Below are 23,865 nucleotides of genomic sequence, written 5' to 3' on the forward strand. Positions count from 1 at the left end.
GACACTTAACCGACTGAGCCACCTAGGTGCCTTATGGTGAAGGAAATCCTAAGTGTTTACTCTAAGATGCATTCTAGGTCTCTCTCTGGCCAACTCTCAATTATTTCTGTGGAAGTTTCTGATCTCAAATTGAGTATGATTTGTTTGTGCTACTTTGTACGTTCCTGGACTGCCTCCGTCCTGACATCTATTGATGGGCACTTGGTAACTGCTAATTAAACAGTAAAATTTTATTGGAAACAAAAGCACAACCTAAAACTCTATATTGGAGTGAAAAATATAGAATCAACTCTAGATACTTAGCGAAGGGAATTTAAACAGGGGAATGTGGTACTCACAGAGCATGGGAAGGGCCTGATGGGCAGAGAGAACCCGTAGCTGCTGCTGCCCCCAGGAGCCAAAGGGCTGCTGGTGACAACGCCACTGACCCCATCGTGAGCCCCATGTCTCACACTGACTCCCCAACCTCATGAACAGATGCTAGACTGAGTCCTACCACTGTATCTATGCCCAGAGAGGCTTCTAGAAACTAGGAGCCGGGGACTAGACATTGGAATCCTTAGACCAGCCGCTTCAATGAATGTTGCCGGGACTTCACCAGGTCACAGAAGCAGCGGAGGAAGGTGCCTTCCCCGTGAGTGCACTGGCTGGGTGACCTGACTTCCAAAGGAGCTGTGGGGATGGCACCTTGACCTTCTCCATGTCCCCAGTTCCGCAGGAGGTGGGAATGACCCAGGAGACCAGCTGACTGTTTCCATCGGGCTTCGTGATCCTTGTTCCCACTGTCATCTAGTTTCTATTAAGCAGACTCTGAAAAAGTCTGCTCATGATAATTTCCAAGAAGTGCACCTCCTAGGGAAACATGTTTTGCCAACAGAAAAGGCAGAAATGTGAATTTCCCAACCTTTCTTTCTTTTAACTCATCTATAAATGTTTCTATTTCATAGATTTAAGGACACCTGAGAGATTTTCATCTGAAGTGTCTTAGGTCAGTGTGCATTTGGATGTGTAAAGATCACTTTATTAGCCGTTAAGAGCAAGCTAAGATACAGGCATGTGTTGGCTGTGTTCATCCTTTCGACCATTAGGCTCTTGAGGCTAAGAATCTTACTTTCCTCACCGTTGCATTCCTGGCAGTTCCCACTAGTGCCTGCCAGTGGGCAGTAAGTGCACAGTAAACATCGAGGGGTAGGGATAGCATCTGTAATCAGTTCCTAAATCAATGTTTTTCTCTCTTATTTCTTTGTACTTTATTGAGGTAGATTTGACAAGATTCACCTGTTAGTCTGAATACTGCCTTCACCGTAGGAGAAGTCTAGCTCACATCATCTCCTATTTGTTCAACATTATTTCCTTCTACCTGAAAGAATAAACTCGTGAACAAGGTATTAGGTGTGTCACTGCCACAGTAAATACCGGGTACGCATGGCTGCTCCATTTCCAGCTTCTCGAACTCCCCGAGTCGAATGCGGCCAGCGTCTCGCTGTGCGAGAAGGGACCGTGGAACAGGCCTCAATGGCATGAAGCTTTGAGGCTCCTTGACGGCCCATTTCTTAGGAGAGAAGGAAGGGGGTCTGAAGACAGGCCACTCAATACCTCCCACGTTTAATTGAGCAAATAGGATGGTGATACAGCCAAGGATGAGGAAGAAGGTTCTGTAGTTCCTAACGGACTTGAGAATTTCATGGAGAATCTGGGGCCTGGATATAGGTGTGTAAGTAGCATCTAGAAGAGAGGGAGAGGTAAGTAAGCACCCCCAAGTAACCACCACCCAGGTCGCAGTACATAGAGCATTACCAGTATCTCAGAAGTGCCCCCCATGCCCTCTACACTGTACCTCGCCAGGCACCCCCTCCCCAGGTGTCCTCCCCACCCCCTAGTGGAACTCCCTGTAAATGGAATTACATGCTAGACATTCTTCTGCCTTGGGCTTCTTTCACTTACTAATTTGTTTGTGATATTCACCCCTGTTGAATGTAGCTTTAGTTCAGTACTGTTCGTTGCTGGATAGTATTAGAACATACGACAATATCACACTTTATCTCTTCTGTTATCAATGGGTATTTTGGATTGTTTCCAGCTTGAGGCTGTTGTAAATGATGTTACTCTGAGCTTCCTTTGATGTGTCTTTTATTTTTTTTTTTAAGATTTTATTTTATTTATTTAACAGACAGAGAGAGAGAGAGATCACAGGCAGGCAGAGAGGCAGGCAGAGAGAGAGGGGGAAGCAGGCTCCCGGCTGAGCAGGGAGCCCAATGTGGGGCTGATCCCAGGACCCCGAGACCATGACCTGAGCCGAAGGCAGAGGCTTAACACACTGAGCCACCCAGGCGCCTCTGATGTGGCTTTTAGAGCAAGTACGTACGTCTGACTCGGAGTATAAATGTAGAAGTAAAATTGCTCAGTCATCAGGTAGGCTCAGCTTTAGGATATACCGTTGTGTCTTCTGAAGAATTAATGCCAATTTTCACTCCTATTGGTAGTCTATGAGATGACGAGTTCTCTGCATCTCTCCCCACCCTCCTGATGTCAGCCATTTACATTGTAGTCATGCCCTTGGGTGTGTGATGGTAGTTCATTTTGCTTTTATGTTGATTTCTCTGATGAATAATAATTCAGCCCCTTTTCATGTGATTATTGAACATTTATATAGCCTCCTTTGTTGGGTGCCTTTTATCTTTGACTTTCTTTTCTTTTCTTTTCTTTTTTTTTGCTGGGTTGCTTATCTCTGTTGGTGAGTCACTGGTCAGATATATGTACAGTATTGAAATTTCTTTTCCCATCCTGTGGCTTGCCTTTTGGCTCTATTGGTGGTATCTTTAGGTAAAGAGATATTTTTAATTTTAACATAGCCCAATGATCAAGTTTTACTTATGTTTACAATTTTTTGGTCGGTGTTTAAGATACTTTGGCCTACCACACTGTCTTGAAGATATTCTCTTGTGTTTGAGAAGATTTATTATTTGACTTTTCTTATTTAGATGGACAGTCTACTTGGAATCAATTTTTGATTCATCTGTATTCTATGGAAATACCCAGTATGCACAGCACCATTGATAAGGATTGTCCTTTTTCCATTTACTGAAGCATCAGTTTTGTCATAAATCAAATGACTGTTGACACTCTCTATGTGTATACACTCCACTCTCTTGTGTTTGTCTTCATCCCAATGCCATCTTTCTCTTTTCTGTACCTTTGTATAAGTCTTGATGTGAGGTGGTAAAAGTCCGCCAACTTCAGTCAAGTATTGTAACTCTCCTGGTTTTGATCCTCTTTGGGCTTATTAGAAAGTCTTCACAGTTCTTTTAGTGGTTACCCAAGAGATTACAACATGCATCCTTGATTTATGGGAGTCAAATGCAAATTGGTACCTCACCACTCGCTGGGAGGAGTGTGTCATTAAATGAAATTCAATTCTATGTAGATTTAAAGCCCACAAGAACTTAATTTTATTGTTTCATAGTGAACGTGTATTTAGGTTTGTCTGTGTATTTATCCTTCCTGTTCTTCATTCCTTCCTGCAGTTCTCTTTGTCCATGTGGCATCTCATTCTTTCTGCCTCCATTAGTCTCTTTAGTGTTTGTTCCAGCATGGTTATGCTGATAATGAATTCCTCTCAGTTTTTGTTTCTTTTGGAAAAGGCTTTGTTTCACTTTCATTTCATTCTTTGGAGGATATTTTTGCTAGGTATAGAATTCTTTGTGTCCTGTCCTTCAGGGTCCCTGAACTGGATTCTTGCCATTTCCATGTGCCCACAATATGGACTAAGTTGGTATAACTGGCTTGGTCAGATAACAGTGAGTTTTCAGATCTCATATCTGCAGAGCAAGGAGGACTATTTTTAGAGCTATGGATAACCCATCAGTATAGGCTTTTTGGAGGGCATTTTGCAGAATATATGGATGTCTAAAGTGTACATTCTTCGTCTTCTGGGCTTCTAGCCCAATTCTAGGAGTTTTCTCTAAAGCATATAATTGCACAAGTGTAAAAGTGAAAACGATAGCAAACATTTATAAGGTACTTATGACCTACTGGGCACCATTCTCAGTGTTTTGCATGCATTGACTTCCTCACAGGACAGTTGACTACTTCATAGCAACCCTACTAGGGAAGTGCTATTGTTATCCCAGGCTTACAGAGGAAGCAGAGAGAGGTTGAGTGACCTGACCAAGGTTCTATAGTTGGTAAGAGATTGGACGGAGATTGAAAATCAAGCAGTCTGACTTCAGAATTCATGCTTTTAATTACCATTCTGTACTACCCCTCCAGGATGTTATTAATGCATTTAAAAGCAAACAATGAGAATATACTAAATGTCCATCGATCAGATCTAGTTAAGTAACGTATAGTGTTTCCACAGAGTGGAGTGTTCTATAGCCATTGGAGTAATGCTTTAATGAGTCATGCTTTCATGATTACATTCTTGTAATCATGGAAAGATGTGTATGACATATTGTCAATGAAAGAAAGCTTTGGAACTCCATGGAACAGCTTATAGAGTATGGCTCCATTAGTTGTGAAATCATGTGTGTCAGGGGGTGGTTATGGACAGAGGCCTCTGCCATGCACTTGTAATACTGTTTTTGACAAAAACAGTAAAGCTATTTTTGTTTAATGCACAGAGACTGCATTTTACTCTCCCTCTATCCTCCTATATTTCTTGGTATGTAGTAGCCAGTTGAAAATAAAAGCACATGATTGCTCTTGAATGGATGCATAATAAATATTTGAGCTCTATTATTATTTATATGAGGATTTCCTAGAAGGCAGATTTGACACTTTACTGTCATGAACAATGACTTCTTTGACTGGGCACTTGCATTTCTTAGTATTCCCCTGCACTGTCTGGTTTTGTTTTTTTGTGTTTTTTCTTCAAGAAGCAACACTTAATATGGATTTTGGCAATGAAACAGATACGTGAGTTTCAAAGAGCTTACATCTCTTATCTGTTTATTGTTTGAGAATCAATCAAATTGGCAAACCATTGATTAGCAAAATTCTTCTTATTTGCTGTAATCCAACCTCCCAAACCTGATTGACAAAGGGAAGCCACTTCTCAACAGAGTTACTATACACCCAACCCTTCTCTGAGGTGCTGTTTCAAAATGAGAAGATCACCTCGAAGAGTTGAGTTGAGCCGGACGATGTTGCCCACAGAGAGCAACAGCAGTGTTTCTCCAGCCAAAAAGGGCAAAGGAGGTGTTTCTCTAATACAGCCATAAAACTGCCCAAGAATTGGTCTTATGACCCAAGTCTGCCCTGCTGCTGATCTGACAGACCCAACTGGGCCACAGCAGACAGACAGAGAGGAGGCAAGGAGCTGCCTTTCATCCTGTCCTCTGAAAATCAGCATAAGTTCCAGAATTTAATTTTGATCTCAAAACACCACTGGGGTCTGTGTTTAAGGTATGTCTGTGGGAATGTTTCTTAAAACATGCTCACATGGGAAAGGAAGTAAATACTTCATGTATCGTATTTTTTTAATGCACTCAAGTGTTCCTGTAAGTGCAGCAATTGATTTGATTCTTTAAATAAGAAAAAAAAGGATGGAAACCTCTATAAAATTATTTCATGTGCAAGATTGTTTCCGTACCATACCCCGAGCTCTCCCTGCACTTGTGAAAACAGAGGGACATCCATGTACCAGTCTTGTGCCTCATTGTATCCTGGCTCTCACTTCTCATAAAGTGACACACTTATGTGCTCACTTAGCACATACTTAGTGATGAGGAAGTAGAAATCCCGTAGTTGGGATTGTCCAGCCTCATCAAAGCAAGCAAGACTCGTGTTTTTCCAGGCTCCTAATCTCTAGTTCCTACCGCGATGCAAGGGCCACAGGCTATGCCTAGAACTTCTGTGTTTGCACAGGGAGTCAGGACTCGAGAATTCAAGCCAGTGTTTCCTAAGGTCAGTGACAAAGGGCTGGGACACATTTTCTTTCCCTCCAATTGTGAGCACCCCTGTTACTAGGCCAACAAAGAATTCTCAGATCTCTCTCTCGTACATCTTTATACACAAGAATTTCTACATCAGAGGATCACCTTAGGACTTTCAAAAGCTCTACTCTCACTTTCAAGTCTGGTACTCCTATAATCCAGAAATTCTAGTCTTTTGTGTGTGTTTCAAAGAAGCCCTCCAGCAGCCCTGACCTGCTATATTCACTGAGAAAAGCCCACGTTGGCCTCAGGGGTTGAGCAAGGTGAGACTGGGCCCTGACCAGAGGCCTCAGCATCCCCGGGAGCTGGTTAGAAATGCAGACTCTCAGGCCCCACCTGGACCCACTGAATCAGAAGTGCCTTTTAGGAAGCCTCACAGCAGATTCTAATGCAAGATACAATTTGAAAAGCCCCATAACAGCCTCTGTACGATATCCTAGCAAATATGGGGACAATGCCCATTAAATTTCAACCTGCATGGGCCTGTTCAATTATATTACATCGAACATGACTTTCTTCTGTTCTGTTGTTGCTCAGAGGCCCCTCTGCCCACCCAGATTGGAGAAAAATCGCTTAAATGTTTGACAGTGCCTTTTGTGTCTTCTAGCAGATTGCCCTTCCCTATGCTTGTCATTCTAACAGGCTGCTTAGCAGTTGTCAAAAATGATGTTATAACCTGTCTCGAAGCTTGCTTGATCTCCTATCATAATCCCAGTGACCTGCCAAGCCTTGTGATTCATTATAGTTAGAGCTGTGCATATTAATGCGAATTATAGGTGGGGGAGTTTTGTCTGCTCTGTGAAGATCTGCTGTTTGGACTTGTTAGATTCTGTGAAGCCTAGACAAGCAAGCGATTGTTTCCTAAATCACATGGCATGTGGACTGAAGTTCAGATACATACCTAAGTATCTATTTAGCTAATATTGGTATTTTAAGAAGCATGCAATAGTATCTTATTACATCATCACATTAGGAAACACAGAACCAGCCTTTTTTACTTGTTTACTTAAGAGATAGACGAAGTAAAATGAGGTAAGAGTGGTGGTCGGTATAGGGAATGTACATATTCAATCATCCTAGATAATTAAATGAATAAACATGGCAATAATTATTTACTTGCCTGGGTATCATCTTAAATGGTATAATCCTAACTCTTGCCCAAACCAAAAAAAGTGTCAAAGATTTTATTCAACCGATTAGTTAATGAAGGAAACTATAAGATATATGGCATGAAATATTTATAGATAATTTAATAAAGAATATTACTTTGAGACTGCTGGGTTATATACAAAATTGGTTACTGTCCTATAGGGCAACAAACTGTCAACTTTGAGTTTATCCTTTCCACTGGACAGAAATTATTTGCATCTCTGACAAACAAAAATCTAGCAACTAGCCGGTCACATCATGAAGTCCGAGACGTCTATCCAATCAGTAGTAAACAGTGAACAAAGTACCATCCCTTCTATAATCCTTGGGTGGCCTTTTCCGGCATATGGCATTGAAAGGAGGGTTTGGGTTTTTTTGGTTTTTGGGTTTTTGTTTTTGCCTCATGCCCAAGTTTTATGTCATTTCTCTTAACACGCTTACAGAAAATTTTTTTCTTTAAAAAAAAAAATTAACATAATTTCTAATGAGGGTTTAAATGTGCTCATTTAGAAAGTGAGCATTTATTTTAAAATTGCAGAAGGTGAAAGGCGGCTTGCTTTCTTCTATCTCACATAGTTACTCCCGAGCTTGGTGAGTTTTCAAAAGGTCCTTTTCAGAGCTTTCTCTTTATGGCCATAGATTTCCATGCCTTGTGACCCTTAGTCCTAGATTTGTGCTTGGCTGTCAGGTGGCTCAGGAGACAGTCGTGGCAAGGGGGGTGGGGAATCAGTGACAGAGCTCCCCCTCAAAGAGCCATGACTATCAGGAGAGTCGACCGCTTATGTTCACACCATGTGGCGAGGTCAATCTTCCTGCTTTTGCTTGGTCCCTGTGAACGCTGGTGTGTTTCAATGGGAAATTAATATTTTTTGAACTTATGCATTCGCTCTTTCTCCCCTATACATATGCTAATCACATAACATGTAGGTTTCTTTCCATAATCATTCATATTCATATTCATGAACAGTGTTGCCTCCCTCTTGCCATTTGGCTTCTGCTGAATCTCATCTGCATTATTCTCAGAAATTGAACTGTGAGCCAGCATGGAAATGAGGATGTATTCAGAGTGTGTTAACTAGGAAATGCTGATCGATAACTAAAAGTTATTTTCTAGAATGATTGTAGGAGTTTGGTTTTTTTTTTCCCCAGTTTGTTGTAACGTCGGGGTCTGCCCGCACTGAGGGCATTCACTGTGCCTACAAAGAAGTGGTCTTGGCTTTTCCTCCGCTCCTGGCTGCAGCCTGCTCTGTGAAGGCAGCCAAGGGCAGAGGGCCCTTCACTTTCTCAGTGGGGGACCTGGCTGAAGGGAAGATGGCAGAATCCCAGAGTAGAGTTCTCGGCATAAATAGTTCCGAGATCTGAATGCATTCTTTCCTAACAATCGAATGAATGGGTTTCTTCTCCCCGCTTCTTTCTAGTTAGCTAACCTTGTGTTGTTCTGCTCAGTAGCATTCTTCAGTGAAGATGTTTGGAGATGGAGTGTGAGTTTGCGGCAGGAAGCTGCCGTTGGGATTGCGCTGTAATGTCAGAATTCATAAACGCTGGCCATTCGCAGGGTGGGGGCCTATGCCTTGAAATATCTGGAGGTGCTGACCAGGAGGAGCGTTTCTGTTAGGCCAAGAATAAAAACACGATTTTATGTGTTTGTATAAGCACTGGCTGGAGTTTGTCCTGGTGCTTTGGGCTAGCTTGATTAGCATTCTTTCCTAAACGCTCCAGATTGCCAATCTTTATTTTTGTTTTCTGTAATGAGACAAAATAAATCTTGAGCTTTTATCTAAGTACTAAGTTTTATAACTGAAAATGGGAATAGGTACAAAAGTCGTCCTTCTGCCTTCTAACTTGGAAAATGTTAGTCTCGTGTAATGACTTTTTCCAAATAATTGAAAAGGTTTTGTTCAAACCCAGGATGGTAAATGAAACTCAAGGTTCATTATATTTCAAACAATGTGCTCAACAGGGAAGCCCTGACTACAGACCTCACGGGCCTTATTTTAAACATAGTTACATCCTGGAGGAATGGTAATGCAGACTGTCATATCGTGCTTGGGGTGCTTCCTTTCTTAGCATCACGTGAACATTTATAAGCATCAGCTAATTATTTCTGTCTTCATCTATTTCAAAACAGTCTGATTTTAACATCCTGATTTCTTCACCTGGATTATATTTTTATTATAATAAAATACTAGGTGTTGACCAGAAAATTTACACAATACTACAAAGCATAGAGAAGACAATCATCATCTATAATATGCCAACAGAAAAAAACTGCTTTCAACATTTTCATTGATTTCCTTCTGATATTTTACCCATGCATGCAAGTATGTGTTTCTATAAAACTACGAGCATCCTTTATGCAAAGTACGTATTCTGCTTGATATTATCTCACTTTGGGTTACTTTGAAACCATAAAAAATAAGGCTCCAGAAATGTATCCTCTCAAATATTCATGCTATATTATTACATATTATTTATTTATTGCATATTATTACATATTTTATCTTATTATAGTATGCTTGATTTTATATCTTTCTAGATTATTTTTCTTATTATGATGCATGCCCCATTCCTTGTGCTATTTTTGCTTGATTGTGTTCCTGAATTGTTCTGTCGTGGAACACTGTTACTTTTTGGACTAATTGGTATGAATTGAACTAACCCAATAAGAGTCATTCCTCTACACAGATCTTTGTGAACAGCTTTATTATTTTCTTTGTTTTTTTTTTTTTTAGAATAAACTCCTAGGAGTGGAATAATTGGATCAAGGTGGTGAATATTTTGTACACTACACAGTCCAATTATATTCTGTGAAAAATATTTTAAACCTTTTTTTTTTTCGAAGTAAGGAATATCTCTTCTGCCATTTTTGTCATGTCTTTCCTTACCATGTGTTAGTCCCAGTCCCTTTCCCCGATCTCCTGTGCTACCCACATCTCTCCATAAACCGCACACGCCTTTCCCTCTCTTCTCTCTGCCCTGCCTGCCACATCCACCTGCTCAGGACAGCATTGTGCCAGGGCTGGCTGCTGGCTCCCCACCTCTGCCCTGTGCCCTCTGCACTGACTTCTGCCCACAGCCCATCTTCGCCTTCCCCGAGACCTGGGAACTGTTTTCTCTCTGGCCCCGTGTACTGTGCCGAACAGTAGAGGTTCCAAAGAAATCGCCTCTTTGTTTAGAATGTGCTCACATCAGAACAGCAGATGCAATTGTGAGATGGCAAGTTTTGTCCGTCCCTGTAGTTTGAGTAGCTTGAGAATAGTATAAAATGTTGTTCTTGAATTTTCAAACATTAGCAACCTTGGGATCATTTTATTACTAGACCATTAGAGCCCCAAATGGGAAAGCTCATTTGAGATGATTCAAGTATTTTTCGTAAAAAAAAAAAAAACAAAAAACTAAAGGTCTTTATTACAATATCACCTTTTATGGCAGAAAATGCAACCATGTGGCTGGAAGGAAAAAAACTCCACACCAGCAGCCATCCATATTGGCAAAGATTATTTTTGCTGAAAATGCTAGGGCTGTGGACCAAAAGTGTCTAGTCTCCTGATGCACTGAAGAGGAACAGAATTAGCTTATGAAGAATATTCCAACCAGATGTCTGGGAATTGGTAACTGCAGTGGCAAAAAAGACAGAAGGAAGGAAGAGGCAAATTTTCTTTTATGTATCAAAACAGTGGGTATTACCGATTAGGGATATTCAGGATAAGAGAAAGGCATTAAATTCTCCTAATCACTATCAACTGGGAATCTGCTATGTGTTCGGTTCTATTGTAGAAGTGAGGACAATGCCAAGGTGCAAGAGAACGCACCTTTGTTGAAGAGTCTTGTAATCAACTCAGGGGAAAGCGTGTGGACGCAGGACCGCAGCAAAGGCAAGAGAAGGGAAGGGCTTTCTGAGTGATGTTGAGCAAGGCCCTCGGCATTCAGTTCAGGGGGAGGTTATTTCCAGCTGCGGCGATACACGAGGATATTTTGGAAAGGAAATAGCTTTTGAGCCAAGCCTTAGTTGCACTGATAGGATCTTGATAGAGATGGTTAAAGTGTATGGGACATAAAAGGAATGCAAACCTGGGGTGACTGAATTGTACCAGGCATGTTTGGGGAAAGCAAGCAGCTCTATCCAAGTGCAGTGGAAAAGTTCAAATGGGAAAGCAGTGAGTGAAAGCCCTAGAATGATAGACTAATCAAACCCATATCATGCTGGACTCTCTCGATCTGTGAGCTGGTATTTCTCAAGGTTTTTATCTGGGCTCGCTGCCTCAGTGTTAGGGCAGGTGTTCAGTGCAGACCCCTGGGCCCACTTCAGTCCCCTGAAATCTGCATTTTTAAAAAAGATTCTATTTATTTATTTGACAGATCACAAGTAGGCAGAGAGAGAGGGGGAAGCAGGCTCCCTGCTGAGCTGAGAGCCAGATATCAGGACCCTGGGATTGGGACCTAAGCAGAAGGCAGAGACTTAACCCACTGAGTCACCCAGGTACCCCTGAAATCTGCATTTTAATAATCCTTCTCGGTGACTGCAAAGCATAGAAAAGTCGGAAAACATTTGCTATTGAAACAGCCTTCAGGACAGTCAGTGAAGGTTTGGGTGAGGGAGAGTGGCAGGCAGGAGGGGACATGAAGGGTCAAGCTCTGGATGGCGACAGCAGGAGCAGGGATTTCACTGAAGGAGGAGTCTCTGGAATGTAGTTGGGGGGGGTGTGGGCTGCGAGAGGAGGGAGGAGGGGGTACAGCCAGCAGGGCTCTGAGCTTCCGTGGCCAGGGGCAGTGGGGCACCCCAGTAGCAATATGGATCATGTGATTTTCCCCGAATACCCACAAGATCACTCCATGCCTCACCCCCCACCCCGGCAAAACTGCATTTTGTCCCCATCCCTAACTGAAATGCCCCCTACGAAGTATTTCTGGAGTACTGGCAGGTACTCCTATGGGTCTGAGCCCCCTCATGCCTCCTTGCTGTCAGCAGGGGGGTCTCGGGACGGCTTGGCTGCAATCCTTGCTTCCTGGCCGGTCCATGAGCTCCAGCACCTTGGGCTTGCCCAATGCCTTCAGGGCTCAGCAGCTCCCTGATCCTGGCAGTGACTGCCCCACAGGGGGTCCAGGAGAGGCGTGTGTTACTCTCAGTAATGTGGCCCTGCCCCGTCAGCCCCCTTCCCTGCTGGCCTGCCCGTCACCAGCTTCTCCTCTGCCGCCCCTTGAGGTCCAGGAGATCCGTGCCCGAGAGACAGATCCAGGGGCCGTCGTGAACCATGTCCTGCCAAGGGGTATCCTCCAGTGCTCACGTGGGGTGCTGGGGCCTGGAGGTGTGAGTACGGATGGATTCTGCCCTTTGGAGAGTCTTTGGCCAGAGGGGTCCCAAAACAGTCTTCCTCAGGTCTGAGTTTTATAAATTGAGGCAAAAGGACTCTTTTGTCCTCACCTCTTCAGAGTTCAGATGGGACATCAGTGGGGCTGCCAGGAGACCCTCTGAGTGGTAGAATCTTCTCTCCCCACTAACAGTAAAGGCTTGTTTGGGGTGTTGGGTTCAATGAATTCATTGTACCTGGGTCTCCTCCTTCCCTCAAAACACGTGTCCTTTAAAACACACAAAGTATTCTCAGTCCTCAGCAAGTGACATTTTGGCGGGTCCTTTCCCTCCCCCTCCCCCCGTTCACCAGATATACCAAGGCCCCTGTGGAGGACACAGCTGGGCTCACCTGGGATCCCCACTTCATATGGGAATCCAAGGCAGATCCTGTTAGTAGAGGGGAGACTGAATTATTTCACTTAAAATTTTTAAAGGAGGCGATGTGTTTGCATGATGACAAAGTTCCAGATGCACACGGGGCATCCTGTGAAGAGTCTCCTTGCCCACTGTGTCCTCTGCCAGTCAAGTGAACTTTTGGTGTATCCAAGAAAGAATGTATCTATATATTCTCCCGTCCTTTTAAAAATGGGAACGGTAGCATCCACACACACTGCACCGTGCTTTAAAAAATCCCACGTCAGAGGGGCTCCCGGGAGTCCCAGTTGACTGAGCTTATGACTCTTGGTTTCAGCTCAGGTTGTGGTCTCGGGGTCGTGAGATGGAGCCCCACGTCAGCTCTGTCCTCGGTGTGGAGCTCGCTTGAGATGCTCTCCCTCCCCCTCTGCCCCTCCCTCACATGCTCATGCGCGCGCTCGCTCTCTCTCTCTCTCTCTCTCTCTCTTGCTCTTTCTCTCAAATAAATAAACAAGTCCTTTAAAAAATCCTATGTCCCAAATGAAACCTCCTCATCCATGTCACAGTGACAGAACATATTGCACTGCGTGACCGATGATACCACGGTGAGATCTAACCAGTCCCTCTCAGGGGGACGCGCCATTTTTCTCGTCCCTGGTTAGCACAGACACTGCCACATGGACCACTTATAAATACACACCTCGTTTGGATGCAGGCAGGTATATCTCTACGGTCAAGTCCCAGAGAGATTGTAGGTCAGAGGTTCAATCAAAAATTTCCTCCTCGTGAGGGTTGTGCCATTTTGCACTCATACAATTGTGTGAGCAAGAGTCCCCTTTCCCTTCTACTGCTTCATCCACAGAATGTTTTCAGGCTTCTGGGTTTGTCAAAGCCTACAGGCGAGAGGTGCAGTCCCAGCACACTTTGCTGGGCGGAGGAGGAGGGGTACACGGGGAGCCTGTAAGCATCCAGATCTCTGCTTGACACACAGCAGCAGACACCCAACAATGGCATTTAGTAAAAGCAAAAAAAAAAAAAAAGTCCACCAGCTTTTAAATTTTTTTTAAGATTTTTATTTATTTATTTGGAAGATTGAGACAGAAAGAGTGACAGAGAGCACAAGCCAGGAGAGAGGAGAAGCAGACTCCCCACCAAGCAGGGAGCCCGATGCCGGTGCTGGGCTCCATCCCAAGACCTTGGTATCGTGACCTGAGCCGAAAGCTGCCGCTTAAGGAACTGAGCCACTCAGGCACCCCTAAAGATGTTTTAAATAGGCATTTAAGGGTGCCTGGGTGGCTCAGTGGGCTAAGCCGCTGCCTTCGGCTCAGGTCATGATCTCAGGGTCCTGGGATGGAGTCCCGCATCGGGCTCTCTGCTCAGCAGGGAGCCTGCTTCCTCCTCTCTCTCTCTCTGCCTGCCTTTCTGCCTACTTGTGATTTCTCTCTGTCAAATAAATAAATAAAATCTTTAAAAAAGGCATTTAAGAAAAGAAAGGAGGGATAGAGTGGGGTAGGGCACAGGGGGAGGAGAAAGGGAGGAATAGAGGAAAGAAGACCACAATCTAAAATGTCCTAAAGAAGGAATAGTGAAGACAAGCCTGGTACAGCCATTCACGGAAACGGTCTGCGTGCTGTTTGAAATTCCGTCTCTGAACATGGCGCCAGCGCCGGTGGTGCTCTGGCAGTACCCCATCCAGAGCGTCTTCCCAAACCACCCCAAATAAATGTACCTTAGAAGGGACGGCGGCCGCTGGCGGCATGCACACGGCACCTCCAGCAGCTAACTGCCCCCCCCACCAGCCCGCACCCCTGGCCTGCCAAGGAAGGGTGACACCACCCCTGCAAAGACTGTGACAACCCTGCGACCCAAAGTTCAATGATAGAAGATGGAGGAAAAATGGGATTAGAGCTGCGCATTATGAAAACATTTGTCTACAGGACGAGGAAACCGGGAAATACACAACGTGAACACCACAGGTGTTCTTCCCATTCTCAAATCTTGGCAGCTTTACACTTTTCAAAACAATGCCAAGTAAAGCAATGCCAAAATTGTACTTCCGATGTCAAAGCGGCCGCACTTGACTCACGGTTATGCCGGACCGCGGGGGCTTACGTTCTTCTTTTCTCTCCTTCCCACAGGATGTGCTGGGTGGCATCCTGGTCACTGCAGTCCTCATCGTCCTCACCTACCCCGCCTGGACCCTTATCGACCGCCTGGACTCGGCCAGCCCCCTCTTCCCCGTGTGTGTCATCGTGGTGCCCTTCTTCCTGTGTTACAACTACCCCGTGTCTGACTGCTACAGCCCCACCAGAGCGGACACCACTACCATTCTGGCCGCAGGGGCGGGGGTGACTCTCGGGTTCTGGATCAATCACTTCTTCCAGCTCGCGTCCGCGCCCACCGAGGCTCTCCCTGTCGTTCAGAACATCCCGCCACTCACCACCAACATGTTGGTCTTGGGACTGACCAAATTTGCCGTGGGGATCGTGTTGATCCTTCTAGTGCGTCAGCTGGTTCAAAACCTCTCCCTGCAGGTGCTGTACTCCTGCTTCAAGGTGGTCACCAGGAACAAGGAGGCCAGGCGGAGACTAGAGATCGAAGTGCCTTATAAGTTCGTCACCTACACGTCTGTGGGACTCTGTGCTACGACCTTTGTGCCCATGCTGCACAGGTTTTTGGGACTGCTCTGAACCTCAGAGAGGTGGAAGGGAGTCCCCTGGACCAGGGAGCCCAAACAGGAAAGGGGTGAGGTGGGCAAGTTTTGACAATACCTTTTTCTTTAAAAAAAAAAAAAGAAAAAAGAACTCCTAAGTCACATATCCGTTTTGCTGATAGCTGAGATCAACGTTGCTGCCGTGTGAAAGGAAGTACTGTGTCCTAGGACCATCAGTCTGTAAGCATCTGGCCGCAGGGGAAGCCAGGCTAACCCCGCAGTCTGTTGTTTGAGGGCCTCCCGCCCTGTTACACGGACTTTGGGCCTAGTCGTGGGCCGGCAGGAACTGCGGCCTGGTTTGGGCGATCCAGAAGAGACAGGCATGATCTGAGAGGCTGGAGGTCAGTGTTTCTCTTCCGCTATGACCTTGCCTGGCACAGAGCCTCATGTCCAAACTTGGAACTAGGGTCCGGAGAAAGGGTGGCGTCGTGTAGAACTGCCTTCCTTGGACAGGAGGGCATTTTTGTTATGACTCGACTGTGCCCACACAGGTGGCAAGAGCGTTGTGGACCACACCATGGGCTGGGGTGGTAAGAGACGGGAGCACCCGTGAGAGATCGTGGGCAGGAGCCTGTTTCCCTCCGGAGTCCTGCTTTCTGGGGGCATCCGCTTGTCCGTGTCCGTGCGTTTTGCAGAACTCCGGGTTGTGTTTCCCCACTCTTCTGATCCAAGAAACCCACTAGCTGCCCGCACCTCTGTACGTCGGGGTTCCCAGGGTGTCCTGCTCTCTCCTGCTTCACCGTGACTTGGGGCAAGCCCTCGGCCCGTCATTGGGTGTTTCATGCTTCCCTACAAACTGGGGAGGCGCTATCATCTGCCTGTAGGAGTGGCCCCATACAGCCCGTGAACTGAACGCTCCCTGGGCCCTGACAAGGAGGGAAGTGGCCTCCGGGACCCTGCTCCTGCATTTCTGTTACTTTCTGTAAACCGATTTTTTCACCTACTAAATAGAATCGGGGGCTCCCTTTCCATCTCCCCACCACCTATCTTGCGGCAGTGTTAATTAATGCAATTAATGTAATTAATGCAAGAGCGGGGTCAGCCTCTCTCGGGAAGACAAGCTGACCAAACACAACACAGCCTTTCAGGCTGCGTGTGTCCTCACGGGGCGTAGGCAGGCCGTGTTAGGGGAGCACGCCCTCCGGGGGCACATCTTCAGCTCTGAAGGACCAGGAGCACGCATCGACGGTCCTCTGAAAAGTTAGCAGAAATGCGTGGTTAGGAAGTCTCTTCTGCAGTGTGGTACCTGGGCCACTGAAACCAGGGACTCGAATCCCAGCAACTGGTTTCTGGGCACTTAGTTCAGGGTTGGGCTCTTCCCTCTGCCTCCAGTGTGAAAACCGAAAACCCCATTGGTCCTGATTTCAAACACGGCCCCTGAGCTTTCTGTCGAGGTCCCCTTTGCTATTTGGCTCAGTGGTCCAGTCTACCGAGAACAATGTTGAGGAAACCATTCTGCTTTTCCCTCGAATCCTTCTGACATTTTTCATAGTTAGAGGCGGCAGGAATCAAAAGGACCTGCCATTTATTTGTTCTTACAGCAAACTCTGCCTAGTATTTGTGGCACCAGGATGGAGCATGGTGGGGGTGGGGGGCAACGTACAGGCATCCCTACCCTGGGCCAGCCCCCGCCATCCAAGCGGCGGACGAGGCATGTTCCTGCATCATTTTTAGTTGCTTTTTCTGAAACTAATTAGCAAAAGGATCAGGGTTTTCCACTTACATCTTTTGAGAGGAGGGGCTGTAATTGTCACAGCAGTGGGTGTTGGCAATTCACTCAATTGTGTGTGTGTGTGTGTGTGTGATTTTTAATGCTGTCCTTTTAAGTCCCAACAATAGGACAGCAATCAGCTGTGATAATGTATTTAAGGCTGTATTTACACGATTGGATGGAGGATGATTAGCTTTGGATCTTAAAGAACGACCCAAGGGCTTGTCGTGGTTGGTCTGTTTTTTAAAGTATCTCATTTTGCAACTGGAAAATTAAAAGAGTGTATATGGGTGAAGACCATTTTAGCTTTTGAGCTCTACTGCTCTGCAGGAACGGACTGGAAAAGTCACTACCTGCTTCCCACTCTTGCTCACTGGCCCTCTTCTGGCACTTGTTATACCCTCCCAGGCCCGAGGTCTCTCCCACACACCCCACCCCTGCCCCTTCAAAGAGCAGGCCTACTGGCTCCTTGGAGACAGTTGGATTTTCTCTCTGGGGAGAGACTGCCCCCTGCTGGCATAGCCTCAGTCGTGGTCCAGAGCCCCTCTCCTGCTGGAGACTTGGAGATTAAGACTTAAAAGTCAAACTCACCATGATGTATGCAAGATAAACTTAGGACCTGGGGTCTGGCCAACCCTGCATTTGGAACCCTCAAAGCCCTCAAGACGACTGGCACCTCCAGGAGCTCAGCAGAACATGCCCTCGTCCTTACGGGTATGCCCTCCCAGCCCCCTCCTGCAACGTCCTTAGAACCAGCTGTCTTGCTGGTTTTGCTCAGGCCTGCACCACAACAGAATATGTAGAAGGAAACACAGATGGGACCCTGCACTAAAAACCCTTAAATGACTGTGGCTGAAGTCACTCTACAACATGCCTGAAGGTCGCACTGTAACCTGGGATTTTTCTCCCCCAAGTAGGCATCTCCTGCTTCCTGGGTGTAATCAAAGCATGTGGTGTTTCGGGGCCATATGCTCCTGGTTTCTATTTTGGAAGCTTTCAGCTGTCTTGCTTATGTACTGTATGTAAATTTATTCTTTTTAAAATAAAATCATTTTGTGTTTGATTATGACTTCTTATTAAATGTTTCGAAGGCCAATGTTGGGCTTCCTTGGATTTTTCCCCTGGACTTTTCAGGGTTTTCAAGTTTCAGTGGACCTGAGTTTCAGGGTTCACTGGACCTGAGTTGAAAAGAAGTGGCAAAAAGAAATGACAGGCTATCGAATTTTATGTTGCTGTCCTAATTCAATCGCGTGCAGGTGTTGGGGAGTCTCATGACCACCATCGATGTGAACAGGAAGAGGAATGAGCACCTCCCATAACTCCTTAATACTAAAAAGAATCGCCTTACCGGGGCGCCTGGGTGGCTCAGTGGGTTAAGCCGCTGCCTTCGGCTCAGGTCATGATCTCAGGGTCCTGGGATCGAGTCCCGCATCGGGCTCTCTGCTCAGCAGGGAGCCTGCTTCCTCCTCTCTCTCTGCCTGCCTCTCTGTCTATTTGTGACCGCTCTCTGTCAAATAAATAAAATCTTAAAAAAAAAAAAGAATCGCCTTACCTTAGTGTCGTCAGAGATAAACGTTACTGTGTGTTGAAAAGTTAATGTTACGGTGTTACTAGTTAAGGTAACTTAAAGGTTTTCGTGAATGAGTCCACTGCTGAGCCATATGAACATGACCCGATTTCATATTCACACGGTTACAATGATATATTCTGTCTTTAAGCATCCCAGATTTGCTACTTGAAATGGTACAGAGAGCTGACCCTCATTGGCAAGGTCAGGGCCAGGAGCCTATTTGTATTTTTAATACCTGCTCTGCTGGATACCATGGACATGGGACGTTGGATGGGACCTGATCTGCCCTGTGTAGTTCTTCCAGGAGAGAGGGGACTGGGGCTCAGGGAAATGAGAAGAGGGGAGGAAGGGGAGATTAATTCCTGCCCGAGGCCCGCAGCAGCTCAAGGAAGGTTCCGGGGAGAGGCAGTATGTGAGCCAGGCTTACAGAGCAGATGGGGTGTGCACAGGGACGTGATGAGAAGTAGGTAGGAGAGGATCCTCCATGGCAAGGGGCAGCTTGCCAGAGACACTTCCCCCAAACACCTGCAGCTCTTAGAAGGAGAATCCAAACCGAACCCAGGGACTGGCGACTGTGTGTGGTGCTGGAACAAGGGATGAGCCAGGGGCTTGACCCTGCAGAACCCAATCACAAGAACAGGAAGGAAGGATGAGAAAGCCCCTTAGTCCGTTTTATGTCCCTGTGGTACCATTCCAGAAGAGGTGACACCCAGAGGTGATTTCCTAGTCTCCTCCACCATTTCTTATTCCAATATTAAACAGTGGGCAGTGGGCACCTTCCCCTTCTGCCATCTTGGACCTGGCACCTCAGGCTTAGCTTCATTCCCGGGGCCTCTTGTTCGGCATTCAGCAGAGGTGACAGCTGCTGGGAACTCCATCCCTGTCCTTGGTCCCATTCCCCCTCTTCTCTTGGTTCAGTTCCCCAAACTTCTCCTGTGGAACTTGATTTAAAAGTATTTGCCCTTGATCCTGGCTCTTCGAGAGACCTGTGTATGTGCTCGCTCACATCCCTCTATCCGGGATCTAATGAGAGGCTAACCAGAACCAAGTGGCGTAGATGTATCCAGTTTTAGAGGATAGATGTTTGCCTAAAAGCTGTTTCGATTTTTTTTTTAACTTGAATTTTAAGTGCACCCAGGGATTTGTTGGTTATAAATGACATTTTTAATCATATGGCAATCCTTCATTTCTGTAAACATAAGGCGCTTCAATGGCTTGCTCGGGGTACACCATGTGTCCATTGTTCTCTTACAGCGGGGCGCACCTGTAGTACAGACTTGACTATTTACAGGACGCATGTGAAGAAGAATAAGAGTTGGATGCGGACCATGAATAGAATGTTACATTTTAAAACTGTAGCCACATGAGACAAGGGAGCTCTATGAAGCCAAAAATCCTTTTTCCTTTTCCACGCCTGTCTATGTGGCATGCAAAAACAAACAAGAAAAGCAAGGATGCAGTGAGGAGTTCCGGCTGTGACGCTCCTTTAATGCACACACTCACGCACAGCTGCTGGCCTTGCTGCTCCCTGCTAGGACAGCGGGGTCCCCTTGCCGGGGGACCCCAGTGGAGGTGTTCAAAGAACGTGCCTCCTGACAAAGCCAGCATCAAATGGCTGAGGCCGGGGCAGGGTGCTCAGTGGCCGCCGCCTTCGGGCGCTGGACCCGCAGCCGCGATCTGAAAGGGCGGGGGCCTCCTGGGATTCAGGTCTGCGGTGTGTCTCGGTCACGTGGGGACCCGCCGAGCGGTGCTGTGAGGGGGGCAAAGGATGCCCGGGGCACACTGAACCGTCCTCGTGAGCCATCTTAAGTTGGTGCCAGTAAGAATACATCGCTGGAAAGTTATTCTTGTGGTGAATGGAAAACCATAGCATAATGTCAACTTTTCATGAAGTCAATTCTGCAGTTATTACGTAGGTTGGTATTATTTTTTTCTATATGTATTTTCTATCAACGTGTTCATCTCTCCTCTAGCATCTTGGACAGATGGAATACAGTTAGAATAATATCCTCCCTTGGGGTGCCTAGGTGGCTCAGTAATTAGGTGTCTGCCTTCAGCTCAGGTCATGATCTCAGGGTCCTGGGATCGAGCCCTACATCGGGCTCCCTGCTCAGCAGGGAAGCCTGTTTCTCCCTCTCCCTCTGCTGCTCCCCTGCTTGTGTTCCTTCTCTTGCTGTGTTTCTGTCAAATAATAAATAAAATCTTTAAAAAAAAAAAAAAAGAATATCCTCTCTATTAATTCTACCATCTCTGCCCTGTCAGTTTCTGATTCTCCCCCCACCTTCCTCATTATGGGTTGTATTTCCCAGCTTCTTGGCTTGCCTGGTAATTTTTAATCGGATGCCAAATACTGTGACTTTGACATTGTTGGGTGGTGGATATTTAGTGATACTGTCAATATTCTTAAGCTTTGTTCTGGGATGCAGTTCATTCCTTGCAAATAGTTTCTCTGGGTCTTGTTTTTAAGCTTTATGAGGTGGAACTGGAGCGGCGGTTGGTCTAGAGTAGGTTTTCCCTACTACTGAGGCAAAATCCTTCTGGGACTTCTCTGCATTGCCTTGTGACATCTGAGGTTTTCTAGCTGTGGCTGGCCTCAGTGAGCTCTGGGAATGGTTCCGTCAGTTCCTTCAGGTCTCTGTGGATGGTTAGAGGCCGTCTCCTCTGTAAGAGACGTGACAGGCTCACCGCGACTCCCCTGGAGACAGGCCTTTGCAGACGGTTGAGTCTAATGACTTCCTGAAGGCCCTACGGGGTCCTTCTCTTCCCTACTGTGCAGCTTTTTCACAGGGCGCCTTTCCATCTGACTGATCTTGCTTCATCCGCCTTGCCCCCCCCCAACTCCCCGTTTAGGTGTTCTGGATACCCGAGAAATGTCTCCACCCGTCCATCTCTGGTTGGCCTTCTACTCGCTCTATGTCCAGCATTCACGTTCGGGTTTACGACGTTTGCACCCTTCACAGCTGCCTTCCAGCTGGCCCGAAGCAGGTGGGGTGTTTTCAGACATACTCATGCCTCATGACAAAAAGTTGTGCCTTGTGGAATGCAGGAAATTTCTTTTGATACAAGGTTTGGTATCAAACAAGTGCCTTTCCTCCGTATCGTCACTTTTCTGTCCTAAGGACAGCTTTGCTCTGAATGGCTGGGAAGTCCTGTAATTTGAACACTGGAGTGGTTATCTCTTACAAGGGCCTCCTCCTACAACAAGGGTCGGGGGGCAATTCAAAATGTTTTCTAATGGAGAACCAACTCCTGTCCCTTAAATAAGAGATGACAGAGGCCAAACCTTACGGATGAGTGTAAAACTTGAATGGAGAACGTGAGCATATTCTTAGCACACAGCCTTCAGTCACACGGGGGGAGAAAAGTCATACAGGGCTTTAGTCAGACACAATTCAACTGAGCTCCTTGCTGGAGATATTTGTTCAACCCACAGTGGGGCTGTCACGTCTGCAGTTACCCTTTTCAGTTTACTAGAAAGTTAAAGGAGACTATGATACTTGACATCAAAGCAGGCAGTGATGGAAGCTAAAATCACTTTGGGTCTGCTCTGCCTTCCCGCGGCCCCACTTGTTGAAGTGAAGGATTGGCTGTCTGGGTCCGCCCCCTTTATCCAAGAAGGCCCATTGCCTCGTGCTGACTTTGCTTGGGGGCCTTCGGGAGCTGCTTGCTGACTGTCCCAGAGGTGTACTGCCACATCAAATTTCACGATGTATGACAGCTTTTATTTATTTATTTATTTATTAAGTAATATTACTCAAGCTCCTTATAAGTCACAACCTGGAAGACAGCAGATGTGTCCAGTGCTTTTGTTGTGTTGAGGGCATATTTCACTTACGGCACTTGTGTCCCTTTAAGGCAACTGTCTGCCAATTTGGGATAAAATGGACCAAAGAGCCAACTCAGGAACTTGGGGTTTGTGGTATTTACAGAAAACATCAAGCATGAACGGAAGCTAAGGCTGAGACACAAGATCGTAAGCAGAGCTCTTTTACCTACCTGATGAGCTCCGTAACGGCTGAGGGCAAGCGCAGCTGGGCAAGCTGGTTCCTAGTTGGGCTACTCCTGTTCAAAGGAAACAGTAATTGAGCATCTGCTACATCTAGGACTCTGACCTATTGGGATAAGACACTGCTCGAGTGCAGAAGTCCCATCTAAGAACTATCTAAGCAGCCCCATGCCTCTCAGAATGTGTCTGCCAAACACAAAATGTGGAGGTTTACATAGCCAGTAGGGCTGGGTTTTTGTGGCCTCCAAGCTAGTGCTGGTTTAGGGGGAGGCATATGGAAGTCCATTGGTCACTGTAATTACAGAGTTGGAAACAAGAGAATGTCAACAGAGGAAAAGCTGAACAAATTATGGACAGCCATACAGTAGTGCATCATTTAAAACGACGAGCTGGGTCTAGAGGGACTGACCTAGTAAAATGGGACATGCTAAGTGAAATGTCGTGAGACATACCATGTAAAATAGAAATCAAAACGTGTCGCAGATCAGTAGTGTATGACCCAAAAACCAAGAGCACGTGCGTGTATGTGTCAGGGGGAGAAGGGGTGTGACGGTCTAAACTATGACAAATGTCAGAAAGCGCACAAGCTAAATTATTAACAGGGGTTAGTTACTTTAGTAGGAGATTGGAGGAGGAAGGGTAGATTAGCTCGGGAAGGTTTTACTTTGTACAATTTCCTAAAGTAGTTAGTATTTTTAACTTTTTGTGTTTTTCAGTAATTTTTTATAAAGAAAACTCAAATTTCAACATTTTGGAAAAGTAGGAAAATGACACAAAACACTGTAATCTACTGAATCTGTACTCATTGTCACAATCCCATTTATTACCCATGGGACTTTCGGGCACATCATTAATCTCTCTGAGGGCTAAGGTTCTCATCTCATCCATCAGCAAGAATTCCTATTTCTGACTACCTCCTCTAATTGTTAAAAATAATAATAATAATAAGGCTGAAACAAGTTCATATGTGAAAATACTTTGTAAACCAAAGAGCGATGCAGGAACATCAGGCTTCAGTGGAAGCTCTCTGTAAGCCAGCACAAGACACCAATTCTAATTTCCCTCTTGATACTCGG

General features: G+C 45.9%; 1 protein-coding gene across 1 annotated transcript in view; it reads left to right on the plus strand.

Annotated features, from left to right (window-relative positions):
• The window catches only part of SGPP2 (sphingosine-1-phosphate phosphatase 2), a 110,994-nt gene extending 92,718 nt beyond the window's left edge, over window positions 1-18,276 (plus strand). Inside the window, exon 5 of the mRNA XM_044241690.1 lies at window positions 14,928-18,276. Coding sequence (XP_044097625.1) covers window positions 14,928-15,479 — 552 coding nt within the window. The 3' untranslated portion in view covers window positions 15,480-18,276. The remainder of the gene's footprint in view (window positions 1-14,927) is intronic.
• Window positions 18,277-23,865: the final 5,589 nt, after the last annotated feature.

This window comes from Neovison vison, chromosome 3 (genome assembly GCF_020171115.1).
Source record: "Neovison vison isolate M4711 chromosome 3, ASM_NN_V1, whole genome shotgun sequence".
In the NCBI taxonomy this organism is placed as follows: Eukaryota; Metazoa; Chordata; class Mammalia; order Carnivora; family Mustelidae; genus Neogale; species Neogale vison.